General features: G+C 32.4%; 1 protein-coding gene across 1 annotated transcript in view; it reads right to left on the reverse strand.

Annotated features, from left to right (window-relative positions):
• Rasa1 (RAS p21 protein activator 1) overlaps positions 1–26,836 on the reverse strand; it is a 68,812-nt gene that overhangs the window by 13,814 nt on the left and 28,162 nt on the right. Inside the window, exons 3-13 of the mRNA XM_051182939.1 lie at positions 26,590–26,725; positions 25,637–25,707; positions 22,298–22,415; positions 19,360–19,391; positions 15,427–15,479; positions 12,963–13,113; positions 9,805–9,883; positions 5,841–5,961; positions 5,091–5,247; positions 1,578–1,665; positions 872–949 (exon numbers count right to left, since the gene is read on the reverse strand). Coding sequence (XP_051038896.1) covers positions 872–949; positions 1,578–1,665; positions 5,091–5,247; positions 5,841–5,961; positions 9,805–9,883; positions 12,963–13,113; positions 15,427–15,479; positions 19,360–19,391; positions 22,298–22,415; positions 25,637–25,707; positions 26,590–26,725 — 1,084 coding nt within the window. The remainder of the gene's footprint in view (positions 1–871; positions 950–1,577; positions 1,666–5,090; positions 5,248–5,840; positions 5,962–9,804; positions 9,884–12,962; positions 13,114–15,426; positions 15,480–19,359; positions 19,392–22,297; positions 22,416–25,636; positions 25,708–26,589; positions 26,726–26,836) is intronic.

The following is a 26,836-nucleotide window of genomic DNA, read 5'->3' on the forward strand; positions in this document are numbered from 1 at the left end:
TATTAAATGCTAGTGTGTGTTGTGTGTGTGTGTGTGTGTGTGTATACTCATGTACATAAAACAGTTAAGTCCAACAAGGTTACTGAAAATATCAAATAGGGTCATTTTGCTCCATAAATAAACAATGTCTTAACTGTCTTCAAAATTCCAACCACAATAGAGTTTGACTACTTCCAAACTTCCAATTATCTAGGCATAATTTTAATGCAACAACAAAAGCTGTGATGGCCAAGATATAAGGAAGAAGTCAGTTACAGTTACGGTGGGTCACACTTGTTATCCTAGCATTTAGGATAGAAGTGCAGGAGAAATACTACAAATCTGAACCCAGCATAGGCTACAGAAAACCCCTATCTCTAACAATAAAAACTAAGAAAAGGTAATAATGCAGTACATACCTAGATAAAGAAACTTAGCTTAACTTCCTATTAACAAAAGTATATACAAGGTTTAGATTTTCAGAAGATTGGCTAGTTCCTATAAATTATGTAGTCAGTTTCAAGGACAAACAGGGTACTGCTGTGAATATGATGAACTCTTCAGAAGTACCTTTCATTCTACCTGAGATAATTTTCCAAATGAGAAAAAAGGCAAAATAAGGGTTTCTTTTACTGCCTTTGAATTGTAAGCAGAACAATAATCTTTTTTTAAAGTTGGCACAGTAGACTAGGAAGCAAGAGTTTAAATATAAAGAACCTGTTCACAAAGCAATCTGCTATTAAGTCCAGCAAGTGACAGTCAAGGCTATAAAATGCTTGGAAGACTAAACCTTTCTACTCTTAAGAAATGTTGGCAAAATAGCATGTAGAAAAAAAAGAGGAAAGTGACATGATAACAAGACTGTTAAAAGTTAGACATGATGAAATTTTACCTGACGAAGGCGTTTATTAGATGTCCCTGGGCTACTTTTTCGTAAACTGCAAAATGCTTGAAGACCTTTCATCCAATCCTACAAAGAAACATGAGTATTACAAAGAAACATGAGTTTATTTAGTTATCAATTTACTTTTTTATATTTATTACTTCCATCCCTAGACTGCCATTTCTAGACTCAGAATATACTACACTGTAATTTTCAATCTCAGCAAAATGAAACAATAAACAAAGTAATAGTAGTTCTCTTACTCTAATAAAGTCAACGGACCTATCTAGAGTCACCTCGTTTATATCTGGGGCTAATTGATGATATTATATTGCCAACAAAGCCACTTTCATTCACTTTTAATCCCATCTGTTTCTCCTCAGAGAAGTGCTATTGGTACAAAATATAGTTAAACCCTCCAGAAATATTACACCTAGTTGGGTTACTTATGGATTATATTGAGAACAACTTAGGGAAATATGATGATTTAAAATTATTAGCCTTAATTGAATTCAGAGTATGTAATGATCAATTTTAAATGGCACTATTTGTTCCTAATAATCCTTCACTGTTTGTTAAAAAGAATGAAAAAAAAAAAAGAAGAAAACACTTGGACAGTTTCCCACTTTTTAAAACACTAAGATTTCAGGCATGGCTTATATAAACCTGTACCATAGTAGTTTTCTACCCTAGTTAATAATGAAAGTGATCTCACCTCTGCTTGTTCTGGAGTTTCTCCTGCAAAGTAAAAGATGTAATGTTCTTCACTAAAGTGCTGAACTACTATCTGAAAACAGTTTGGCCTTGGAACACAAACAACAACAAAAAAAAAAAGGTATTAAGAAACTTTAAAAATATTAAAATATTTCTATCAACTTTAGAAACACAAAGTGTAATTTAATATTGTCAAAATTTTTAATTTAGAAGTATGTATTTTCATTGTGTCAGATTATGATGCCGTGTGCATAAATATTATAAAATTGAAACTTTTAAGTCTTTCAAGGATTAAGCTAAAGTGCAATATAAATTAATATTAAAATATACCATAAAGAGAAAAGTAATAAAAAAATTTAAGAATTCCTAGAATTACACAATAAAAAAAATTTAAGAATTCCTAGAATTACACATAATTTATATCTGAAACTGTGTACTAGCACTGAAAAGTAAAAAGGATTATTTTTACTTGTAAAAAATGTTTATGCTTTTCCCTAAGCAGACTGAGGGTGGATTAAATGTTCTTTATTGTAATTTTATATATTTTCATTTTTTTTTACAATTATTTTTTCATCTATTAAATCAAAAGCACCATCTCTCTTACACCACTTGTTCTAGAGTTTAATGGCATAGTAAGTAGTAAATAATGTTTGTTCATGTCTTCCTCTAGAATGAACTACTATAAATCTTTTGTCAGACAACTATATAATACTTAATAATGTGTACCTGTTTTGGAGATATGCTGACTTTATAGTTAAACAATTTTATTAAGCATTATCCAGTTTAACGAGGGCCTATGAATTTTCAGAACTTGGTAAGTATTACTTCTCTATTAATTTAGACAAAGATTTATATCATATGCACTTGTTTAAAAATTAAAACTTTTTCATGCTTTGGGAAAATCATAACAAAATGGAAAATGTGAACTGAGAATTTCTGGTCTGAATATATTTTGATTGAGATTAGCTGTCCAGACTGGAAAAAAAGAAAGTATAGAAAGAAATAACAGATGGCCATGCAAAGACACGTGGAAAACCTAAAGCTGGGAAATCTGAAGGGACATGCTCTTTTTGAGGGCAGTCTGACTACCCCCATTCCTCTTCAACCGTTCAAGGACATAGACAGTAAAGGCTGATGTGCTAAACAAAAAGCATGTGAAGTGATAGCTAGACTCTACGAATTCCACAGTGACTGGAGAGGAAACAGGACCCAGGTCTTTCAAAGATGAGGCTTTCATGTAAGACACCCGAAATTGACTTCATGTAAGAAGGGCAAAGTAAAGAGGCTGCCTTCCCAACCTCAAATTCAGTTTTCAAGAACACTATCTTCTGGAAGCAGTAATGCTACTCATAGCTTTTCACAGACAACATCCATCATTCACTCAAACATAAGCAGACAATATAAGAACTAGAACCAAACGAATGAAAAAGCCAAGAGGAAAATATGGAAAACAGAGGCCCAAGTTTTCAAGTATAACTTAAATGTTTAAAAAAAATTTAAAGATGGAGAATGAGATCTATAAAAATGGAACTTCTAAACTGAAAAATGTGATAAATAAAATTAAGTGGACTTAACTGTGGATCAATAGATAGTGAGCCATTAAGGTAAATATTTAGCTTGAAAAAGAGATGGCAAGAGAGGATATAAAACACAGCTCATATTTAGATTTATGGGATATGATATGTTTAATGCACATCTTAGAAGATGAGGAAATGATGTAGAAGCATTGTTTGGGGGGGGAACAGGAACGCTAACAAAAATTTTCTAAGCTCACAAAAGTCAGCAGGTCATTCATTTAAGAAATATAATCATTAGAATTATATATATCATAGTAGGCACATTTCAAAGCATCCATTAGCCCAGATAGATATATGATAGATTAGATATATAGATGGATAGATTAAAAGAAAAAAATAACAGTGAAAATAATGGAAGGTATTAAGTTATAATCAATATGGTAAAGTACTGAGAAGCTTCTTGCTGGGCATTGGTGGGGCACACTTTTAATCCCAGCACTCGGGAGGCAGAGGAAGGTGGATCTTTGTGAGTTTGAGACCAGCCTGGTTTCAGGACAACCTCCAAAGCAATAGAGAAACCCTGTCTCGAAAAACCCAAAACAGACTGAGAGGCTTCTTAATGCAGTGGGTAGTTTAATGCAAACACATCATTGTTCACAGTGCTGAGAATAAGCAACTGAGTGCTTGCTCAGTCTTAGATGAGACATCTGTTATCAAACCCCTATACCAAGACTTAGAAAATATGAAGGGCAGGCAGAAAGAATATAATAAATAGAATGTGTTGTAACATGCTGCCCTCTCCACATGGCCTGGCGGTTGCATATAAACCATAGCAACTGTAGTTACCTACTTTAAGATTCCAGCATGGAACACATCTTTGTTCTACATTATTTTGGAAGAAGTTCACTCTATTCAGTAAATAGAATATTCACATAAGAGGGTATTTCCTACAGAAAATATATTTTTAACAAAATTCTTTTACCCAGGTAATATTCTTTGATATCCAATGGTCATAGTCTGATCCTTTCTCTTCACATAAAAACAAAACAATGTGGCTGAAGCTCCCTGGATTTTTTCAAAGCCTTCTCCCAACCCCCTCACCACCCAGTTTTTCAAGACAGGGTTTCTCTGTGTAACAGCTCTGGCTGTCCTGGAACTGGCCTCAAAGTCACAGAGATCTATTTGCCTGCCTCTGCCCTCCTGAGTGCCCAGATTAAAGGCATGTGCCACCAACATCTGGCCAATCTTCATAAAAAAAAAAAAAAGAAAGAAAGAAAGAAAGGAAGGGAGAAAGAAAGAAAGAAAAAGAAAGAAAGAAATTGTTTAGTATGTATTCAGGTCTATAGGCAAAACCTATAACCATGCCCATATTGATTATTTTTAAGAAGCAAAATGTTTAATTTGGTGGGCCTCTACTGGGTTCTAAATCTAGGCCTACATCTAATTCTCTCTTGCCATAGATAATGTTCCTTTCCATACTGTACTACTCATAGCTGGGAAAGAAGTAACATACTATTTCCATCTGGACTCCTTCATTGAATCTTGTCTTATGTTCCTAAAATCAAATGTTATTTCTGCTTCTGTTTTCTTTAGCGCTAGTGAAGACAATTTTGTACATGAATAGTTGTTGCAATTAACATGGTGAGTGGAAGGTCTTATTTTGCCATGTTGCTCCAACCCTAGTCTTTCATACTATGATTTTATTAGGAATTCTTATCCTTACCATCATCCTATTTTGTTTTAAAATAATCCTTTTGATAAAAGGAAGAAAAGATAACAAGATCAAGTGAATTTCTGAATTACTTAAATACCTACTTCTATGTCTGCCTAGAGTCAAATTTTACACAGAACTTAGTGAAAATGGAGGAAAAAACCTTAAAAATCGATTAATTAATATTAGATAATTTTATGCTCTTAAAACAGGTTATAATTCAAATGGTCTGAAAATATCCACTGTTTGTATTATTAAAACAATATTTAGAAAACCAATGTCTTACCTGCCAAAGAGACTATCATGGACAACATAGACAGAACATACACTGAGATCTATTAACCCTTTTGGTTTTGTAGCTCGTTTTTCACTTTCAAAATAAATAAGTTGGGCGTCACTACCTTCTAGGATAAAATACAAGTTTTTCCAGCGTTTTCCTTTGCCTGTTTAAAAAAAAAAATGTATTTCTTTAGGAACTAAGAAATGGTATTTTCAGAATGCATATATATATATATATATGCATATATATATATATATATGCATTCTAAGAACAAATCAATCCATATATAATTACAAAATACCTATAAAGAAACTTGCCTTTCATTGTTATTCCTTGTTTAATGAATTAATGAGTGGTAGAATTGATCAGAATATTTTAACTTTATCTTCAGAAATTTTATTATGATAAAAATCTTCAAAAATTCCTGTTTTAGAGTAATTGTTTTCTACCAGAACTCACTCCTCAATATCTTAGTGTGAAATTGAGGTAGATAGATAAAGTAAAAATTTTAGTACCCTGAAGGCCAGGAATTTCTTTTAAAAACCACAGGGAGAGCCTGAAAACAAGTCAAGGTTTAACGACACACTTGGAATACAAGCTTGTTCTAAAACCCTGTTTAGATAAACAAGTATTAGTGACTGATGAAATCAACAACAAAGCTATGTCTTAAGTAAATTTTATGTATAATATTTATGACTATCATATGATGAGCACTAAAATCCTAAATTAAATTCTTAGTCCTAAATGTTGACTTACCCTTCTTCAGAAGGTAACCTTTCTTAACAATGTTTTTATAAAAGGCATCCTTTGTTTTACGACGGATTGTATTATAGATTTCCTTCCCATCCACAGTATCATTGAGTACTTGTTCTTGATCCTGAATTTAAAGAAACATTAAAATTACTTATGAAAATATGTCAAATTACTAATTAAAAAGCAGGTAAAATATTTCTAATACTAAAATCTAAATGTAAATAGTACAAAGAAATTCTTACAAAGGTTTATCATTTGTCAAGAACATCCCTCATGGATGTTCAGTCAGATTGATGAAATCATTTTGAAAGTGGCTACTTATTCCAGAATTAACTGGCAAATGAGGAGGCAGTGTGAATTAGAGCAAAGTCATGTTGGTGAATGTTCTTTATCCCTGAGAAACACCAAGTAACTAGCAAACTAACAGTTGAATCAGGACACATACCCACGTTAACCCTCACTTCACCCTCAGTTCACCACATATAACACAGCATACTGTTACATCCATACCTGGTTCTTATAAACTATCTGAATTAAGATACTTTTCTTCCCAATACTTCAAAGCTTTCTCTTGCTTCAATACTTTTAATGGTCTCATATCTACAATACCACCTTTATTATAACCTTTACATACTTCTTTATCATTAAGGATATTTAAAACAAGACTACATTTTTCAGTTCCTATTCTATTATGTGTCAAAGATGAAATGTTACGCTTTGAACTCCATTTTTCCTATGCTTGATTTTACATAATAGGCTTTAGTAATACATATAATACAGCTGACATTAATTGCTAAATTGCCTAAAGAACTATGTCACAAAGAATATAAAAAACTCATGACCTCCCCAGATAAATTAATTTTCAATTGTAAATCAGGTATGTTAAACTGAATTTTAGTCTTCCCATTTATTTATAGCAGTTCTTTAATTTTGAAAGAATACTATTTTATGGTACTTAGCCATTTTTTAGTCTGTCAAGTCTATTCAACTTTTTGTACATATAGAACATTAAACAATTTTCCTGATCACCTCTCTGTTCTATTTTGAGAGATTCTATTTCATTACCTTACTCAGCAATTGTGCCCCAGCACTAAGATGGCAATTTATGCATGCTAAAATCAACCCATTATCTCACTCTTTGTTGTTGTTTGTGGTATTGTGGTTTGAACTTAGGGCATTCTGCATGCTTGGCAAGTTCTCTACTATTCAATTATATTACCATGTGCACCACCTCCAAGCTCAGTCCTCCATTTTTGTACACAAAGTTTTACTGGACCACAGCCATGTTTATTACTTTAAATATTGTCTATAGGTACTTTCAATTACCAAGGTAGAATTAGGTATCTGAAACAGATTGTATATAAAACATAATGTATTTTCTACCTGGAACTTTTTAGAAAACCTTTGCCAATCCCTGGTAAAGATACAAGGATGCAATAGTGAAGTAAGCCCTGTATTGTATTATCCTTTAATGCATTGCCAGGTATTATAGCATCTTTAAAAGGGTAAGAAAATATTTTCTTGCCTTTTGTCATATTATTCATTAAACAGATAATGAAAACTTTAAACTTTTTAATTTTCTGTTATGAATAAGAGAAAAATATTGACATTTGCTAGAGCAATGGACGAATTAAAAAAAACAGCCACACTCTGAACTCTATTGTGAGGAAATTGATTTTCATAACACAATGTATTTTCTCAAAACTAAGAATCAATGAATATTTCTAAAAAAAAAAGAGAAATCTGAACCTTTCAGTCATGTATAAAAAGAACCCTAGCCAACTAACATATGCATATATGAGTCTATGTATCTATATAAACACATACATACACACACATATACACACATATGTATTTATAAATACATACATTTCCTTATCTAAGGCATCACTAAATGACAGCAAGGCCTGTTTCCGATCTCATCTCACACAGTCCTCCTTGAGAGTAGTAGATACACAGAACCAACAGGCTATATATAGAAGCCAGGCTTCAATTCTGAATTTGTTAACTCAATAGCTAAGAAAACAGCATTCAACACACTAAAATAACCACACATCATTAATGTAGGTTCTAATTAGAGAAAGTCAATAAGCATAGTAAGTGCACTGTTTGTTAAAGCAAGCAGAGTGTTTTGCAAAGCAGAAGCAGCTATAATGTTGGTTTCTAAATAAATCTCACTGTGCATCTCACTTTTTAGTAGAATTTGAATAACTAAAGAAAAGTAAGGATTTCTGAGATAAAAGCTAGTTCAAAGATCCAAAGGAAAAGCCTAGTATATTTATAAATCTCAAACAAGGTCAAAATATGAATTCAGTAACAGATGAGGACAGTAGAATAAAGTGTAGGTGGGGAAGACTGAAATATCAGTACAGAGTTTTCTTGTCTGCCACAAGATATTTTTTTTTCTTTCATTCTGAAATACTGAACATGTTCAAGTATTATTAAACATAAGAATGGACCCAACTCCCATTTGAAATGGATGAATACTAACTCCCCAGTTAATAACTGCAATCAATTCAATATACAGCCATTTGAAATGACCTAACTTGTAAACAGTGGATAACTTTGTAAGGGAACACCAAACTCTTTTCACAGTACTTCCTATATCTTTATTTCATCCATTCCACTTAAAACTAAATTCTTTTGTTTTCCTTTGCACTTGTTTAAAGCCATGGCCTAGAACTTATAAAGTATACCAGGGTGGTATCTTACTAGCAGCAATCCTTCTATCTCTGCCTTAGGAGCATGAGATTACAGGTGTGAATACCTCATACACCAGTTTCTGCTATATCCTCTCATGGTACACTTCAGACAGGACAAGTGTAATATACAACAGCTACTCACCTGGCATGTTAACCAGTATTTACTAGACTCTCTCATTCCATCATTCCTGACTTGTACGGCAAGTGCTTCCACTCGTTACCCCAACCCATTATTCTCACTGTCCTTTTACTCTACTTGAGTATACAGACATACTCTTCCCATGACAAAACTATAGTCAAATGAAGTAATGAAAACTTCAAACTTCTCTTGGCCTTAATATTCTTTCATTTTTTTTAAACCTGCATAAGACTGGCTCTGAAAACTGTGCCACCTTTATCCTTCCCTCAAAAGAATTCACTCCTTTCCCTAGTGTTATTCTGTCCTCACCACTATCTCCCTTCAAACAAGGTACCTAGTACTATAAGCCTGGCAAACAAACAAGCCAGGTCTGCAGGGAGGGGAGCACAACCACAACTTACACCACCCACTCTAACACTCAGGGGTCATTACCATGTAGATGCAGAAAATACGTGAAATCTGGAAATGGGGGTAAAGGCTACAAATGGCATTCTCTTGGCTCAATATAACCGGTGCAATTATCAACAACTCACAACAGCTGTAATTATCTATATTGAGTCCTTATTAGACTGGTTGTATCAACAATCATAAAATTAGGAGGGACTCACTAGGCACTACTCTATGCTTTTGATCTATTGATAGATTCTAGGAGAAGTGAGAATCACTGTCTTTAGTTGTGATAGCACTCCTAGCAAAGCACGACTCCAACAGACAGCTCCAAACACACAGTTACACAGACAACCCTGGTTAAACTTTGTGGGTCACAAAGCAAAATTAACAGACTGAATGAGAGGCATTTTGGTGGAGGAGGTGAGGCAGACAAGTGATGAGGGAATAGCCTCTAAGCATGCATACATGTGTAAAACTATAAAAGAATAAATTTAATAAAAATGAACCAAACAAAGAAAAAGAAGCTACCAAGGACTTACTTGGTATCTCCTAAGGACTTCACAAATTATCTAAAGTGAACAATTTGAAAAGTAAGAAATTCTCTTTTCTAAAGAAATTGAAAGAATCTGTAGTTTTAAGTATTATCTAGTTTTAGCAGAATCAAGGCTTATATAACCACCACAAAATTATTTTTAAAACAATATATTCGTTAAAGCAAGAAAAAAATACTACTAACCTGCATTGGTACAGGTTCCTTAAGATAATAGCCTTCCACAATCTGCTCTTTCCGATAGTGCTCTATGATATCCCCAATACTGTTAAAAAAAAAAAAAAAAAAAAACTGTATAAATTTCTTAGAATACAAGTAAACTCTGTTTCCAGTGATTATTCATAAGTAGTTTTTGATAGCACATAGTATGAATATATTCATAGAATATAGTAATAGTAAATTACCTTGTAAAAATATAAATGTTCCAAATACAGATTTATAGTTAGAATATGTAAGCCAAAGGTTTTGGTTTCCCATATATATCAAACACACAGCCAAGTCAACGACACTATAGTGACACTCAGTGAGAAAACGATTACAAGTTATGGTTTTGCTTTTTTTTTAAGCAAACAAACAAAAAAACCAACTCTTCACACATGAAGAACAGTTATGTCATCTATTTTAGCAAATGATAAACTAAGAACTTTTGTCATCAAACTTATACATTTGCTTTTGCTCATAATGCCATTATGTCATAACACATGAAAAGAAAAAGTCAAAAGAAGAAAAAAGAAAAACTAATATATTTTTGCATGTATAGTTGTCACTGTGATCAAGCCCATGGTTGAGCATCATAGGCTCCAGCAGGAAAAGGCTACAGATGCTATTCAGAGGAGTGGACAAGATTTACATCCACATTTCATAGACAAACATAGTAGAACACACCTTTAAACTAGCACTGGGGAAGAAGAGACAGGTGGATTTTTGTATGTACAAGCAAGGCGAATATGGTCTATACAGTTATCATGTCAGCCAAGGCTATGATAATCAACAGTGGCCATAATAGAGAAAGCTATTTTCTTCGGTTATTGTAGCCACTGGGAGGAGACTTATAAATAAGTCTAAAAGAATTCTAAAGACACATGTCATGTACTCTAATTTAGTATCCACTGCATATCCTGCATTTCTTCCTGAACTGTCAATGTCTTACTAAAATCCCCCTTCCTTTACACTGTTATCTAAATTACATCCTTTTTAGTGATTCCCATGGCTATTTGTATTTTCTTTCAATTTACCAAAGAACACCATCTTTTATAACAGTTCAGAGCACTGATAATGGAGAAGTGATTTTTTTTTTCTTTAATTTGTATGCAGCACAGCAGATTTCATTAAATAATCAGTCAATATATGTATGCTGAATTCAGTTCGGTGCTAATGCTTCTCCGTTTCTAAAGTTGCACCAAAGCTGTAGCTCAGTAGTTACTTCATGAAACAAAGCAAGAAGTCTAATGGGAAAACAGAATCCCACAGTATGCCTCTGTTAGAGCTAATGAATATTATATCAGAGATCTAAATAATAATTCATATCTAAATAATAGCAAATGTGTGTTTTCTTTTAACTTCCAAGGAAATATTACTAATTTTTTTTCTGTTTATCAGCCTCATTATTTGAGCTTTCTTTTTATTTTGGGTACAAGAAGGCATGTGAGTAGAGGTCAGAGGTAAGCTTTTGAGTGTCAGTTCTCTCTTTCCACCATGGGTTCCAGAAACCTAACTCATGTTGTCAGGCTTGCACAGAACATGGTTTTTGACTCTTTGAGAATTAAACAACAAACAAAACTAGAAACAAGGTACCTGAGTATTTTAAGATTAATATACCCATACGGAATAAAAGTCAGAAAGTCAGATTTGAGGAGTAGTAGAGACCATTTTTAATATTATTTTGCAAGCACTCTATGTGTAAAATGTGTAAAAATCCCTTAATTCTTTTCCTCTTGTTCCTTATGGTCTCTAATTACAAAGACTGCTTTTACAAAGCTTATCAAGAGCTCACAGTTGGTAAAAAGATTTTCCATGTTTGTACAGATAAAAAAGTTTATGACAAAATAATCTTTAAAATAAATAATCCTATGTATATCAGTTCATCCTTGTGGTAGATGGAATGAAAATGGCCCCCATCTCAGGGAGTAACGCTATTAGGTTTAGTTTTGTTGGAGAAAGTGTGTCACTGGGGGTGGGCTTTGAGGTTTCAGAAACTCAAGCCAGGCCCAGTGTCTCTGTCATCTGCTGCCTGTAGATCAAGATATAGAACTCTCAGCTACCTCTACAATACCACGTTTGCTTACACAACACCATGCTTCCTGACATTGATGATAATAGACTATAAACCTCTGAACTGTATGCCAGTCCCAGTTAAATGTTTTCCTTTATAAGAGTTGCTGTGGTCATGGTCTCTCTTCACACCAATATAACCCTAACCAAGACAATATTTAAAAAAGAAAAAAAAGAAGAAAATCTCAATTTGAATATTTAGTAATTTAGTCTATATGATTGCTTTCAAATGTATGTTTCAAGTCTTCCAAAACCTTGATAATGGGAAAATCTAAATTAAGACAAATTAAAACTCTAGGAAGCTAGATTCTAGGTGAACATGTCTAAAACCAAGGTACTCAAGTAGCTTAAATATGATGAGGTATGCAAACATCTAAAATTACATCTTCCAATTAATGTTTTTTAACTGTCCACTAAACTTCTGATAAGCAAAAGATCTTATCACTGAATTTTTTTTTCCAGATAAGCCAGATGTTGGAGCTTTATGAATTTAAAACTCAAGATTGAAATTTATGGGATTCTAATTGAAATGGGGAATACTAGTGCAGTATTAACAAGTTAAGCAGGTAAATATATTTTTAAAACAAGACTATGCCAGTCCCTGAAAGAGGAAACAACAGTACTTTCATTATCAAAGTAGGCAAAAGTTTCTTCCAGCCTTTCTTTTCCCAAAGAATACTATTCTCTGTATCTTACAGTTTTGGGTATTAATTTAATTACTTTCCTAAGCAAGCAACTGAAACTCATACATTTTAAGACAAAGTTTTCTCAGAAGTTGAGAGGTGGAAACTAATCATGACACACAGAAGTATCAACTTCAGAGGATAATCCAATTATATAATGACATTTTAAAAAGCCAGATGACTCCTAGGGAGCTACCTATAAATAGCTTATAAAGAAGTATTTTATTAAACAATACGATATTTTGGAGGAGACAGATTAACAATATTCATGTTTCATTCTGTTTAAAGCAATCTCAGATAAGAAACTCTTAATATATTAGAAATTTTATGTATTTTGAGCCCAACTGTTTTGACCACAGCTAAAAGATAATTTAAACTGTCATGATTTACCTGTTATAATATCGGCCTCCCATCATAAACTGGTTGTTAGGTGTTGGACAAATTTTAAATCGCTGAATATTTTCATTAGTCCGAAAATACAGGGAATAATCGCCAGGAGTATTATCTGAAGGCCTCACAAGAAAGCTGCAGACTTGGCCAACTGTAAAAGTTAAGTTGTTAGTTTTATACTTTATCAAATAAAAAGAAAATATGTTAAGTAATCTAATTAGGAAGCATATTCAAAGTCATAACCACATGTAAATTTTTACCATAAAACTTTAAGACAGTGTTTCCTATTTTCATTTTATGACTTATAAGCACATATAACTGGTTTTTTTTTCTAGACATATGGAACTGAAAGTCTGTAACAGTGACTTCTGTAGTAAGGCCTCTTTATCCTTCTCAGAAAAATGATAGTGACAGTAACTAAAACTATTACATCAAATGTTAATCTCCTAAAGAGGATCTTCAAAAGTTAAACTTATTTGACCTAATAGTCTATACTTTCTCTGGATTTCCAATTAATGATTAAAAAGTAAAACTGTATCGGCACTTAACAAAGGCATGTTAAAAGTAACTTAAGTATGTGAGCCTATCATCCATTGCCAATAAACACATATATTTTACTCACTCAGTGTCATCCTGAAAAGGTGACAAAAAATAATTTCTTTAATTAGCAATGGCCCCTAACACTATAATGTTTCCTTTGTGGTTAAGTACTGGTTAACAGAAGATTAGGAATTGACTTGTAAGAAAGCATGACTAATACAGTATCACATGTAATGAGAGTAATCAGCTTAGCCTCTTGCTATCAAATAATTTTGTGTTCAATACAAAGAAATATATAATAATAAAAATCTGTACAAACTGTGCAGTTTAATATATGATAAAGAAAACTCGGTAACAATGATATTTTGTTTCCTCTTCAGTGTAAGATGGAATCATGTGTAAATTTATACATGAATGTGCTTGTGTCTTTTCAGTCAAGTGTCCACTCTTTCAAAAGGAGTATATGAATAAGAAAAAAATACAAACTAATCTAAGAAATATTTTTAGATTCTTTTTATGTTTACACAGCTAAAAAAAAATCATGGACACATCAAGTATTCACTATCAAAATATAAACCTACAGCAACAACTCACTAAAGTGAGTAATTTTGATTCCAACCGTAAAGTTTTCATAGCACTCTATTTAAGCACGGTCTAGCATTGGCATGTTTTAAACTCTTTTCTGAACCTACTTAGTGCAGTTTAATATGTTAAGCACTTCAAAATCTGCCTCAAATCCTATATAAGGGTAACTAACTGATTTAAGATGTAATGACATTTTATAAAAACAGAGATCACATATTTATGAATTATCATTTATTTACTATAGTTACCTATTTCAGGGTTCCTATAAAATATAGTAACTATCAATTTTTCAAGTCCCCAATTTTGTCAGGCATAACTTACTAATAAATACCTGCTAGTTATATTAACCTAGCAAGGAACAGTTACTAATAAAGAACAAAGTAACATAGTTGTTATTTTGAATCACTTGTTCTCAACTTACCTAATGCTGCAACCTTTAATACAATTCATCATGTTTTGAACCACTGCAACTATAAAATTAGTATCATTCCTAGTTCACAACTGTAATTGTGCTAATGCTATGATTTGTAATGTAAGTATGTTGGGTGATAGAGGTTTGTCAAAAAGGTCACAACCCACAGGTTGAGAACTACTGCTTTAAATAATAAACCCTTAATGTAAATAAATCTGATTTGTATTTTCCTGTAACAATCACAGAAATTAGGAATACAGTTTTTAAAAGGCTCAATTATGTAATTCCACCATGCACACAAATAATACAAGAATGTATATTGGTGCATTCATTTAATCCCAGCATTCAGGAGAGAAAGGGAGGTAGATCTCTCTGAGTTTGAGGCCAACCTGGTCTACAGAGCAAATTCCAGTACAGCCAGAACTACACAAGAAACCCTGTCTTGAAAAAACAAACAAACAAAGTACATTATAAATGAATTATAAAAAAAAATGATATGGTTATATGGTATTTGTAGACTAGAAATCAAATGATCAATAAAAAGAGACAAAAGTTTGTATTTGTAAATATGAAATGTTTTCTTAGTTTATTTCTTAACATTAAAAAGTATATTCTTCTAAGTATATTATATGTAGGATAGATCTAAGATACACACAAACAAAATATATATCATAAGATCATAAGCTGTAAACACATGGGGAAGGAAACAGGCCCAGAAGATAAGGAAGAAGAAAAATATACTTCACAAGTGTTTATTTTACATGGATGTTTTAACTTAAAACAAACCAGAAAAATACCAGCTTCCAAGTATTGGGAACAAATTGCAATATGCATACATATTAATCAAACAAACAGGAAAGCATAGTACATGAAAAAAGATTGTTTCAATTTTAAACTTTATGAAGACATTAAAGAATACAAAGGTACCTGTCATTAGTAAATTATAAGCTTCTTGTTTGGAAATCTTCCCATGGAACCATCTTAAAAGGAGAACAAATTTGACATGTAAATCAAAAGGCCACACACAAGCTGTTGCTCTTTTCATATACTCAAAAGTAAGCAAAAATATTTCTAATTCAAGCTAACATGAAATAAACGTAGTAGAAATGATCAACTTTCATCATTACATTTTTATTGTATTTTGGAAAGTTAATATGCTTTATTTCAACAAAGTACAGAAAAACTAGGAACGATCAAATATAAACTATAGTTTCCATATTAATTATAATATTTGAAAAACACTAATTTTTCGTTCTAGTAGTATCTGTTACATGCTTATATCATGGCTATTTTTTCCTTGGACAGCTTGTAGGGGATGGGAAGATGATACACAGCACAACTAAATTATTTTTTCTCATGTTTCTCTTATAATTAATTTTCTCTTAACATAAGATCTCTCCCAGTAAAATTAAAATGTTGACAAAAGAACAAGTACACACCAACAGAGAGAACTAAAACTATTTTAAATTTTGAGCTAAAAGCCTATCAAACTGGACTACTAAAGTATTTTATAATCTGTGTCCTGGAATTAAACATTTAGGATATATTATAAACTATAGTAGTTGAAATATGACATAATAAAATTTCAAGTACGTAGCATTTACCTTCTCATAAAGTAACGTTAAAAAAATTACTTAACGATCAAAGTAGTGCATGCCTTTAATCCCATCACTTGGGAAGCAAAGACAGGCAGATAACTATAAATTCAGGCCAGCTTAGTCTACACAGCAAGATCCAAGCCAGCCAGAACCATACAGTGAGACCTTGTCTCAAAAATAAAATAAATTATTTAAAAGCCAAAGTTCTTAAATTTTTCCTCTTATTTACATTAAATCCCATTTTCTCTCACTGGGAATCTCAGATCACTTCTCTGCCACTCTGGTTTATCTTCTTATTACAATGACTTGTAGTACTGAGTTAAGACTCAGTTGTCAGGTACACATAATACAAGACAGGAAACACAAGTGCTATAGTCGTTCATTCTGCTTCAAATTGACTATTCTGTTACTAGGGAAAGTTAAAATACAACTTAATTTTCAACTAAATGAAGAAGAAAGCTTTAAAAAAATTATTTCAACCATTACTTACTAATTCAAATTTCTTGATGCTCTCAGAGCAGACATGAATAATGAAAGGGAAATAAACAATACAGTCCAGAATGCTTTAAAATGTTTGTGGCTACATACTGCATTCACGTTAAGGCTAAACTACAATTCAGTACACATGCTAGAGTAATTTCTACATTCTAGGAGAATCAGCTAGATGGCATCAAAGACCAACCCTATAGCTTTCTAGCCAGTAAAAATAAAACCCAGAGAGTTTTTTAAAATTCAATAATGTTAAAAATACTCAACTTTGAAAATTAAGAAAATAGTCTTGAGGCAAAGGGGTAATAATATTTTCTGGAGTCATTTTTGGGTAAAACGTATAACTCAATGACTTGATTTGTGCTCTTACGTCTAGACTCTGGTTAGGAAAAACAGCATATGACTTCAGTAAGTACAGTGATGAGTATGTGCTGAGGAGTTTGGAGAGTAATGGAGAGTCTTTAGCACATGTAAGGAACAACATGAAGATTCACTGAACTTAAATTTACTAAGTTAGATAAATACAAACAACTAAAGGGTAACCCTTACTTGGGAAGCAGCTTAATAAAAGCATAAAAAATAAATCCATGCATTAAATAAAAGCTTAAAAAGGGGAAAATAAGACGATATAAGGCTAATAAAAGGTACAGGAGACAGGTGTGACAGGTCATCTTTTGAAGCTCTCCTGAACTCCAGTTAACAGAGGATCAGTTTGGGATTTTCATTGAGAAAGTGGTACTATCTGAGAAGTCTTTTAGACAAACCACTCAGTGAGTGGGAGGAAACCTAACAATTTAGAGTACCTAGCAGAAAAGAAGGTGGCTGCTATATCAGGTACTTTAAAGAATGACTATAGTAAAGTTATTTATGACTGAAAGAAGGCACACAGTAAATAAATATTTTAGAAGAAAGATTTATTAGAACTTAGTAGTGCCCACACAGAAAACATGGAGCAGAGAAACGAAGTTAGTCATGCTAGCTATTTAATCCCAAAGGGAATTTATACTCTTCTGCCAGAGCCTTTACTTTAAATACTTAAGACAGTAGGCATATATATAAAACAAATCAACACAAATTTAACTTATGCAAATACCTCATAAATATAAAGGTCAAAAAAATAAAACATGAACATATGTTAATATAAAACTTCCCAGTGAAGACTTATACTTGACATTAAAAAATGAATGAAGTTTTAAATATTTACTATCATCTTAGATCTGTCTATACTGTTACAATAGGGATACAAGAGGATTTATACTTTCTCTTGAAAACCTAAAGAATTTCATAATACTGAATTCAGATTCATAGAGTATGTTTAAATGTGTGGATACCATGAAAAGCATGTAGAGGTTAGAGGACAACTTGTAGGACTTAGTTCATCTGTTCTACCATGTGGGTCCTGGAAATTGAATTTAGGTCATCAGGTTTGGCAGTAAATATCTTTACCTGCAAACCATCTCATCTGCCCCATGAGCTTCTGTTCTTGAACATATTAACTACACAGAGTGGTGACCTTAAGACATGCAAAAAACTTTCAAGTTTTTTTTACTTCTCATAATTGTTAATATTAAACAATGAATATAAATTACCATTTGCTACAGTAACTCTGCTGTCTTCTGACAAGAGAAAAAATGATTCTTTGCATTATGACCTCTATGAAGATGTTATATAATGAAGATCAGAATTATTGTGTTTGGAGAAAAATGGGAATATATATTATATCTACAAAATATATGTACATACATATACACACACACATTCACACATTCAGACACAGACACACAAACACACCTCCAATCTACTTGTTATGAATTTGATTCCTTCAACCATTAACTAGAATTTAAAACTACTGATACAGATTTCTAACATAATTCACTAGGTATAGTTCAGTAATTGAGTCACTTGTACCCATATGGAGTAATAATATAAGAACATACTCATAAGATAATATGTATTAAGAAAAAACAAAATAAAAAGAACTACATACATATTGAATATTTTAATGTATTTCCTCTACTAATAACTACAGAACATAAAGTAAAACATTTGAGGCAAGCTTTAAATTCCATCTATAAATGTTGTTAGGCTACTTAGGAAAAAAAAAATGCACTGAAAAGATAATAGATGAGTACTCTATTGAAATAATATGAATAAAATAGAATACGATTGAAGGCTAAGATTTTAAAAGGAATCCTGCATACACAAAAGCAGTCTAAAAAGTTTATTTTGAAAGACCTTGCTGGGTTATACTAAAATTGTCAAAAGTTCTCTCACATACACATGATAAAAATTGAATTTAAAAGTTCATTAGTGCAGGGCAATGGTGGCACACACCTTTAGTTCCAGCACTCTGGAGGCAGAGGCAGGTGGATCTTTGTGAGTTCGAGACCAGCTTGGTCTACAAGAGCTAGTCCCAGGACAGGCTCCAAAGCAATACAGAGAAACCCTGCCTTGAAAAACAAAAGAAACCCCCCCCCAAAAAAAGGCAGTAAGAAATGGGAGGAGGAGAGGTATGCTGGTCACTAAGATGCAAATACAACATTTACTTGATAAGGCTTTTTGTTTGAGGGTATGAGATTTGTATATCACTATAGGCCACTGCTAGCTTAAAACTAAGAATTTAGTACTAGATCTTTAAGAGATATTTGTGTATCAGTTCTCTGAACCAAACTAAAAACACATACATCAGTCTAAAATTCATTAAGTATTTTTGAATATTATTCTAATTTACAGTTTTACATTCTTTTTCTTTTAATCATTAATACAAACTCACATTTTGCCTTCGTGTGGATCTTCTTCCCGGCCCTAAAGGGAAGAGATTAAGACAGCATAATTTTTAATTAAATAAAATTAAATCCTAATCTAATTTCATTAAAATTCCTAAGAATCCAATCTTCAAAATTATCTCTATACTTTTTATAGTTGTGTTAGGAGAGAAGATGTTTCTGATCAAGAACTATCCCTACATAGTTCGCTGTTCTCTCTTTTCACCTCTTCCTCTTGCCATCAGTTTAAATCAGACCCTTTCTTCTTTTTACAAGCTATTAAGGTAGCCCAAATAAAGTATAATTACTGCTGTGCCCACTCCAACCTCTCTAAGTTCCTTTGTGTCAATTGTAGATGTGCACTTAAGAAGAAACAAACCAAATGGACACAGTATTTTAAAGCCAAACCTTTATTATCCTCTCTCCTGCCTACATACTCCTCATTTTATAACCAATGCCTGTAGCCATAGGCCTCAGGTATGTAATTCCTGCCTCACACTACCTACTCCCTTTCTGGGTGTCTATGCCATGGCCATACCTAACTACTCATTTGCTAATCTAGTTCACCTCTCCACTGTAGTCTGCATTCTGCTATTCTGCTGTGATTTTTGCTATTAGAATGTCCTTTAACTTATTGCCACCTACCTAATTAAAATAAATAAACAAATAAATAAAAAACAAGCCTTAATTAAGGGTAACTAACTCAACTGCTACCTTCTTGCAGTTGAACACTTAGACCCTAAAATGTGAGAACTTACTTTCTTTTCTGTGGAATACAAAATGAATCCTCTCTCTTTTTGTCATCTTAAATTTTATTTTACTCTAATCTGTACTCCTGGTTTTAAAGCTATTCTAGTATTAGTATTATTCATTCCACAATAGTGACTATCTTACTAAAGTCTAAGTTATTCTCTATAACATCACCACCACCCCAAACAGAGACTAAGTTCAGTTTTCATTGAGTATATGTTGAACTGTAGTTGTAGCAGCTTACATTAAGTTTTTAATGAACTGATAATAAAAGGAAAAAAAGAAAAAAATATTAGCAAGCACTTCTCTTAATTAGGTCCTTACTAAGTATTTCGTCAGACTAAAATAAACAATCAATGAATGTTTACTATAAAAACTACAAACGAATATTATAATTGCCATCCTAAAAACGCTGTCTATATAATAGTGTTTTAAGTATAAGGGAATATAGAATCATTGAGTACTGTGAAAACAGTGGTAGAAATAATTTGTCCTTTAAAAAAGTATCTAGAAACAATATCTCTGATGAAAGAGAAAGAGAGAGAAGAGAGAGAGGTTGACAATTAGACTGATCTAGTAACAATAAATAAGTTTTACAAGACAACCTAACAGACCAAGAATGTGAAGAAGAGGGACCATTATACTGGACTCATCTACTAAAAATTTACAGCTACCAGAGAGCAATCTAGGCAATGGGCTATAGCAGTGAATTAAAACAATACCAACAAGAAAAAGATGCCTTTTCATGGAGCATACAATCTAGAGGTGGAATTTAAAAATGTGAACGTGCTTAGACAGTCCTAGTTAGAATTTCAGAGAGGAGAATTCCCTAAATCAGTGTCCAAGTGGCTTTTCATTCTGCAAGGAATTCCAAAACTTCCCATAAGCCTACTGTATAAAATTATACTGAATGTTGTAGTACTTCTTAGAATGATTAATTTGCATTATGGCTCTATTCCTTTTTAGCTATCACACCATAGTGTTCGTTTATAATGAATTAACTTTTTTGTTTCATGTTAGGTAATATCCCCTTATCCTACAGTGGACTATTCTATATTATTCTTCTGTAGACACTTGCTAATGTTCATTTCTTCTTACTGAAGTTTATTTTATTAATTTTGACCCAGAAATCCAATACATCAGGAAAAGTACAACTATATTTTCATCCCTTCATCATCAGAACAGGGAAGAATAGTATAATAGGGAAAAGGAAACTTAACATAAACAAAACCTAAAAACTTATATGAGGACTAACATAGACAAAAAGGTGATTACAATAAGGTGATTCAGTCTGGATGTCCTCCCTATGTGGTGTTAGTACCTCTAGAATGAACACTAAAGAACTGTAAATTATAATCCTAGATCTTTCGCTATGTATGTGACTGAATACAGAACATATCACATATAACTTCCATAATTCCTTCCAATTTTCCTCAGTATGTTTTATGCTTGTCAATCAAGACCTAGTTGCCAGATTAGGCAGACAAAAGTAGCCAAAAACAAAAAAATTTACTCTGCCATATTCCACAGACTGTTCAGGGATTGAGGTCGGGGAGGAGACAGGGAATAAAAGATCACTGAAAGCCAATCCTACCACACAAATCTAAAAGGAAAAGCTAAATTCCAAAATAATAATGTTTAATACACTTAGTTGGTAGTGAATATTGTCTACAAAGCACAAACATTGCTTGAGTGCTGATCTGCCTCTAAAAATATATGGGGTAATTTATATTATGTACTAAGATAAATAATAATGTGATAGCAAAGTAAACAAAAGGAATAATCAAACTGTAAGACTTTGAGATTATGTGTAATATAATTACATTTTTCTAGATTATTTAAAAGCATACACATACTTGAAAACTTGTAACAAACATACAACCACTTAAAATTCCTCTATGATTGAAATATACCTGATGATGAACAGGAGCACAAAATATATCAAAATAAGTGACTGCTTAGTTCAGAAGCAGAGAAGCACTTCTGGAAAGGTAGCTATATATTATAACATACTAATAAACTGTTTATGTCCTTATAAATAAATACCATTTACTAACACCAAATATACCTTAAAATGTCCTTGTGCTAATGACTTTCAAAAGAAATTTGTCCCTATCTAAATAGCCCAGAAAGTGTACAAGTCTCAATTTTTTATTAGGACTCAGGATGTAAAGTATAGGAAAACATGAAACTCACCACCTCTTCTACTAGGTCTTCAACAATAAGGCCTTGTTCATCTGTTCGTAGATTTGTAACCCACATCCATCCATCTTCTAATTCATTGTGAACAATGAACATATCTCCTTTTAAGAAGCTAAAATAGCAAATGATATTAAAATTTTAAAAATGAACATTGAAGTAGTCCTAAGCTACCATACTGGATATTATGATATCGGCAAAAGCAGAAACACTTATAAAACCTAAAGTTCTGTGCTGTTTCTGACATGTTTTGTGAAACTGAAGACAGTTAATAATCTGAATCCTAATTTCATTACATGTATAATTTCATTATAAGTTTGATAATGGTGTTTAGTTTGCTTGATTACATTCAAATTAGTTTTTCTACCTACTATCTACTTTGCTATATTAGATTCAAATTAAAATTTCCCTAAATAATAAATTATAAGTAGTTCCAAGCAAATTGAATTATTAGTTTGTTTCAATGATGTTATTCTTCCATATGTATGAAAAATGTAATAAATATAATATATATGAGAAAGTAAATTCAGAAAGTTTCCTTTAGATAATCACACTTGATTTTATTATATAAAAATATTAATTAGCATTTATTTTTCATTCAAATGCCTATTGTGCAATGAGTACAGCCTTCTTTATCTCAACATGGCACCCATGTATTAGAAGTCATCTATACTTTTTAGAGCTTGCTTTTCCTCTTTACTACCTAGATGTTTTTAAGCTTTACACCATTAGGGGGCATGAGATGTTGACTGATGTGTGTCATCAATATAAAAAAAACCATCAGCCAGCAATTCCTTGCCATTTTTTTTCCAGGCTTTAAAACATAAAAAAACATAGACCAAATGTCTATAAGGTATCTTCATATATTTTTCAATAATTTTCTCTTTGTCTTAATACGAATAAACCTTAGTTCTATTAAATACTTCTCTCAATATACTTGAAAGCTTTGTTTCCTCTAAATGATCACATTCTTTATTGTTTCTCAAATTTCAGAAAACGAAGCTTGTACAAAGCAGAACTTATATCACTACATTTAAACAGCCACAGAATAATATCATAGTGATTTTTTTTTGTTTTGTTTTGTTTTCTTTTTTGAGACAGGGTTTCTCTGTAGCTTGGAACCTGTCCTGGAACTCACTCTGTAGACCAAGCTGGCCTTGAATTCACAGGATCCCCCTGCCTCTGTCTCCCCTGAGTGCCGGGATTAAAGGTATGTGCCACCAACCCCACCATCTTGATTCTTAATTCCTCCTTAATGGTGCCCAATATTTTCTGAGGTAGCATATTTTATCACTTAACCAAATAAATGAAGCCTTTCTAGAATCACTTTCCCAGGTGCTAGGATAACAGACACATACCCATTAACACCTATATGGAAGAATTTTCTCATTCACTACAAGAAATACTAGAAAGATGTACAAACACAATAGAATAAGCACTTTGTTTCCTCATCCATAGCATCCAATGAAGCTATTTTTGTTTAGCTACAACACTGTGATCTTCTGTGCTGTTCTCTCTCCTTTAAAGCACCAGCAGTTTCTGATTAGCAAACACTTCTGACTACCATGTGCACTCACAATTTAAAATAGTTATGGAAATAATATCTCAAAGACTTGGGTAGTTAATTTCACATTAATAGGATGACAAAGTACCTACATGAAGATTCCTTCTAGGCTTTTCTTGTGATATTTTTTATTTTCTATCAAAGATTAGAGTACAAAGCTAGACACACTAGTCAGCCATACAGACCAAGCAGTAATGGTGCACAACTTTAATCCCAGGAGCCATACTAAGCAGCCATACAGGCCAGGCAGTGGTGGTTCATACCTTTAATCCCAACACTAGAGAGGAATATAAGGCGGGTGGAGACAGGAGTGCAGTGTATTCAATCTGCAATCAAGCCGAGGACAGGATCACCCCTTTTTGGTCTGAGCCTTGGTAGAGGTAAGAACTCTATAGTGGCTTGATTGCTTTGCTTTTCTGATCTTAAGCTTGAACCCCAATATCTGTCTCTGGCTTTTTATGATTCCTGCTACATTTTCTAGGTGAATAGGAGTATCTTGTTTTCCTCCATAGAATAAATATGATCCAGTATATTGAGTTCACTGAGTGTAAGACAAATGCTTGTTTTTCTCCCCGTCTGCCTCACTCACTAGTTTCTCTGAGACATTTCTTCTTATGTCTGTCCTCAAATTGGGACTTACACTGACTCCCATGGTCTCCTCAAGCCTCTGGACTTAATGCAATGACAGCATTGGTCTCCTGAATCTGCCTCCAATTCTTGAAGTAAATCTTCACTTGAGAAGACCAGATAACATATGGACTTTTGTGAATGAGTCTCGGGTCAGCACTTAAAATGGAATATACTTTGAGAACTGCTGCCTTAGATGATTTGACTGGAACTTTATAAATTTTCTAGAACTTATATTTCAATACTACTTATGTCTAATAAAGGACTTTCTTCTTTTTAGTTGCTTTTATTCATTTTCCCACATTAATTCAAATATAAGTGCGTTAATAAGAATCAAATGAAAAGTCATTAGATTGACTATAACTATCTAAAACTGGAACTTTTATTTTGAGATTCAAACTACTAAGTCTTTGTTTTCTGATACAAATTTCCAAAACTTTTAGTACCACAAAAAATGTTTTTATATTTTATTATGCTGCTATTTCAAAGAGAAACCATATAGTTAGTAAAAATTTTATAGTTAAGAAATGAGGTTTCTATGAAAGATTAAATAGCTTTTAGAAAAGGATAATTCGATTATCAAGTTTAATAATTAGTTATAATCAAATTATACACAAATACAAACAAAAAACTATGATGTTCTATGGTTACACAATAGTCTTGAAACTTAAAATTATTCATACATTATACAAAATTCAAAAAAATTCAGTATCATTTATAGTAGACCCATAAATGTTATGGGTATAAAAACCAATCAATCTGGTTACAAAGCACTGGAACTGCATGACTGATTATAGTGCCTGCTCAAAAGGGGTGTGACAGGAAAAAAAAAAATCAATCAATAAATAAATAGGTGAGCCACCAAATTGTGAACGAACACTACTTTCTCATAAATATTTTTACAAAAAAAAAAAAAAAAAAAAAAAGGCTGTTATTTCTCCTACCATTTTCACTATGGCTACCCTGATTCCTATCTTTGATCTGAATAGACAAGACATCACATGGGACCACAACAAATCCAATACTAAAGGCAATTTTACATAGTTATCATATTTCCTCAAATTCAAAACCTGCCCTAGTTTAAGAGCAATAAATCTTCATTGTCTAGCTCTTTCAAATGCATAAACATAAATAGTATAAAATACCTTATTTCATCAGTTTCTGGTACTTTTGTGTAGGGTAGAATGGCTCGAACACGCCTTCTATCTTCTACTGGCTAAAAACCATTAAAAGTAATTAATAATTAAAGGTTGGGGATACCATTCATTTCTCTGTAGCTAAAACCCCTATCCCACAGTCTGAATACCAAAATTGGATCCATAGGACCCATATAAAAATTGTTACAGGTGACAAGTGTGGCAGCTGCCTGTAATCCCAGCATTTAGAAGGCAGGAACAGGGGATACCTGAAGTAAACTATTCAAGCCAAACTAGCCAAACTGAAAATCTCTGGGTTCATCCAAAGACTCTGCTTCAATTAATCAAGAAGAAAACAATCAAGACAGACTTCTTATGTCAACTTCTAGCCACCAGTCATGAGTATGCACATACAACCCTGACACACATGTGAGTCTGTACACATAGTCACACATACACTCATGCACATAATCAAAAGAAGACTGTCTCTGTATCCAAGTCAAAGAAGATGTATCCACACAAAGCTTAAAGCCAACTGCATATGATAAAACTCCATAAGATCACTCAAATTAAACTTTACTGGGCCTCTATCAGAACCTAGAAATGTTTACTACTCTTGCCTGTTACTTTCACAGACATTGTAAAAGTTTAACATTTTTCTTTAAGGTAATCTGAACAATCATTAAATAAGCTATCCAGAACATAGAGATTAATCTTCATTTTATAATATAAAACATTTTAACTTCTCTAGCAATTACGTTAAGTTATAAATGCACAAGATTATCTTAAAAATCTAGTTACTTCAATACAAAATTTAGTAAAAAAACAATGATTTTTGTTCTAACATTATAACCAAAATTAAAAGAAATACTTATAAAATTACAATAGACCTAAGAATTTAATTAGATCAAAGTTCATCTGATTTTGTAGAAGTTATGATATTTCATTCAAGTTTCACTTGCCTCTGGTGGTGCAACTGGATATAGTAATTTTTCTCCTTTAAGTAAACAAGAAACATGACTGTAATAACCTATTAGGTCTGAAAGTGAAGAAAAACGCCTTCCACCAATGTAGTAATCTCCACACATAGCAATAATCCTGGTTGTAAAGAAAAAATAAACAAATAGTTTGAAAAGGATCTTAAAAACAAGTGTCTTTAATTCTCTTTTTTTTTTGAGTAGAAATTAAATCCATGTTCTTTCCCATGGG

This window comes from Phodopus roborovskii, unplaced genomic scaffold (assembly GCF_943737965.1).
Source record: "Phodopus roborovskii unplaced genomic scaffold, PHOROB, whole genome shotgun sequence".
Taxonomy (NCBI): domain Eukaryota; kingdom Metazoa; phylum Chordata; class Mammalia; order Rodentia; family Cricetidae; genus Phodopus; species Phodopus roborovskii.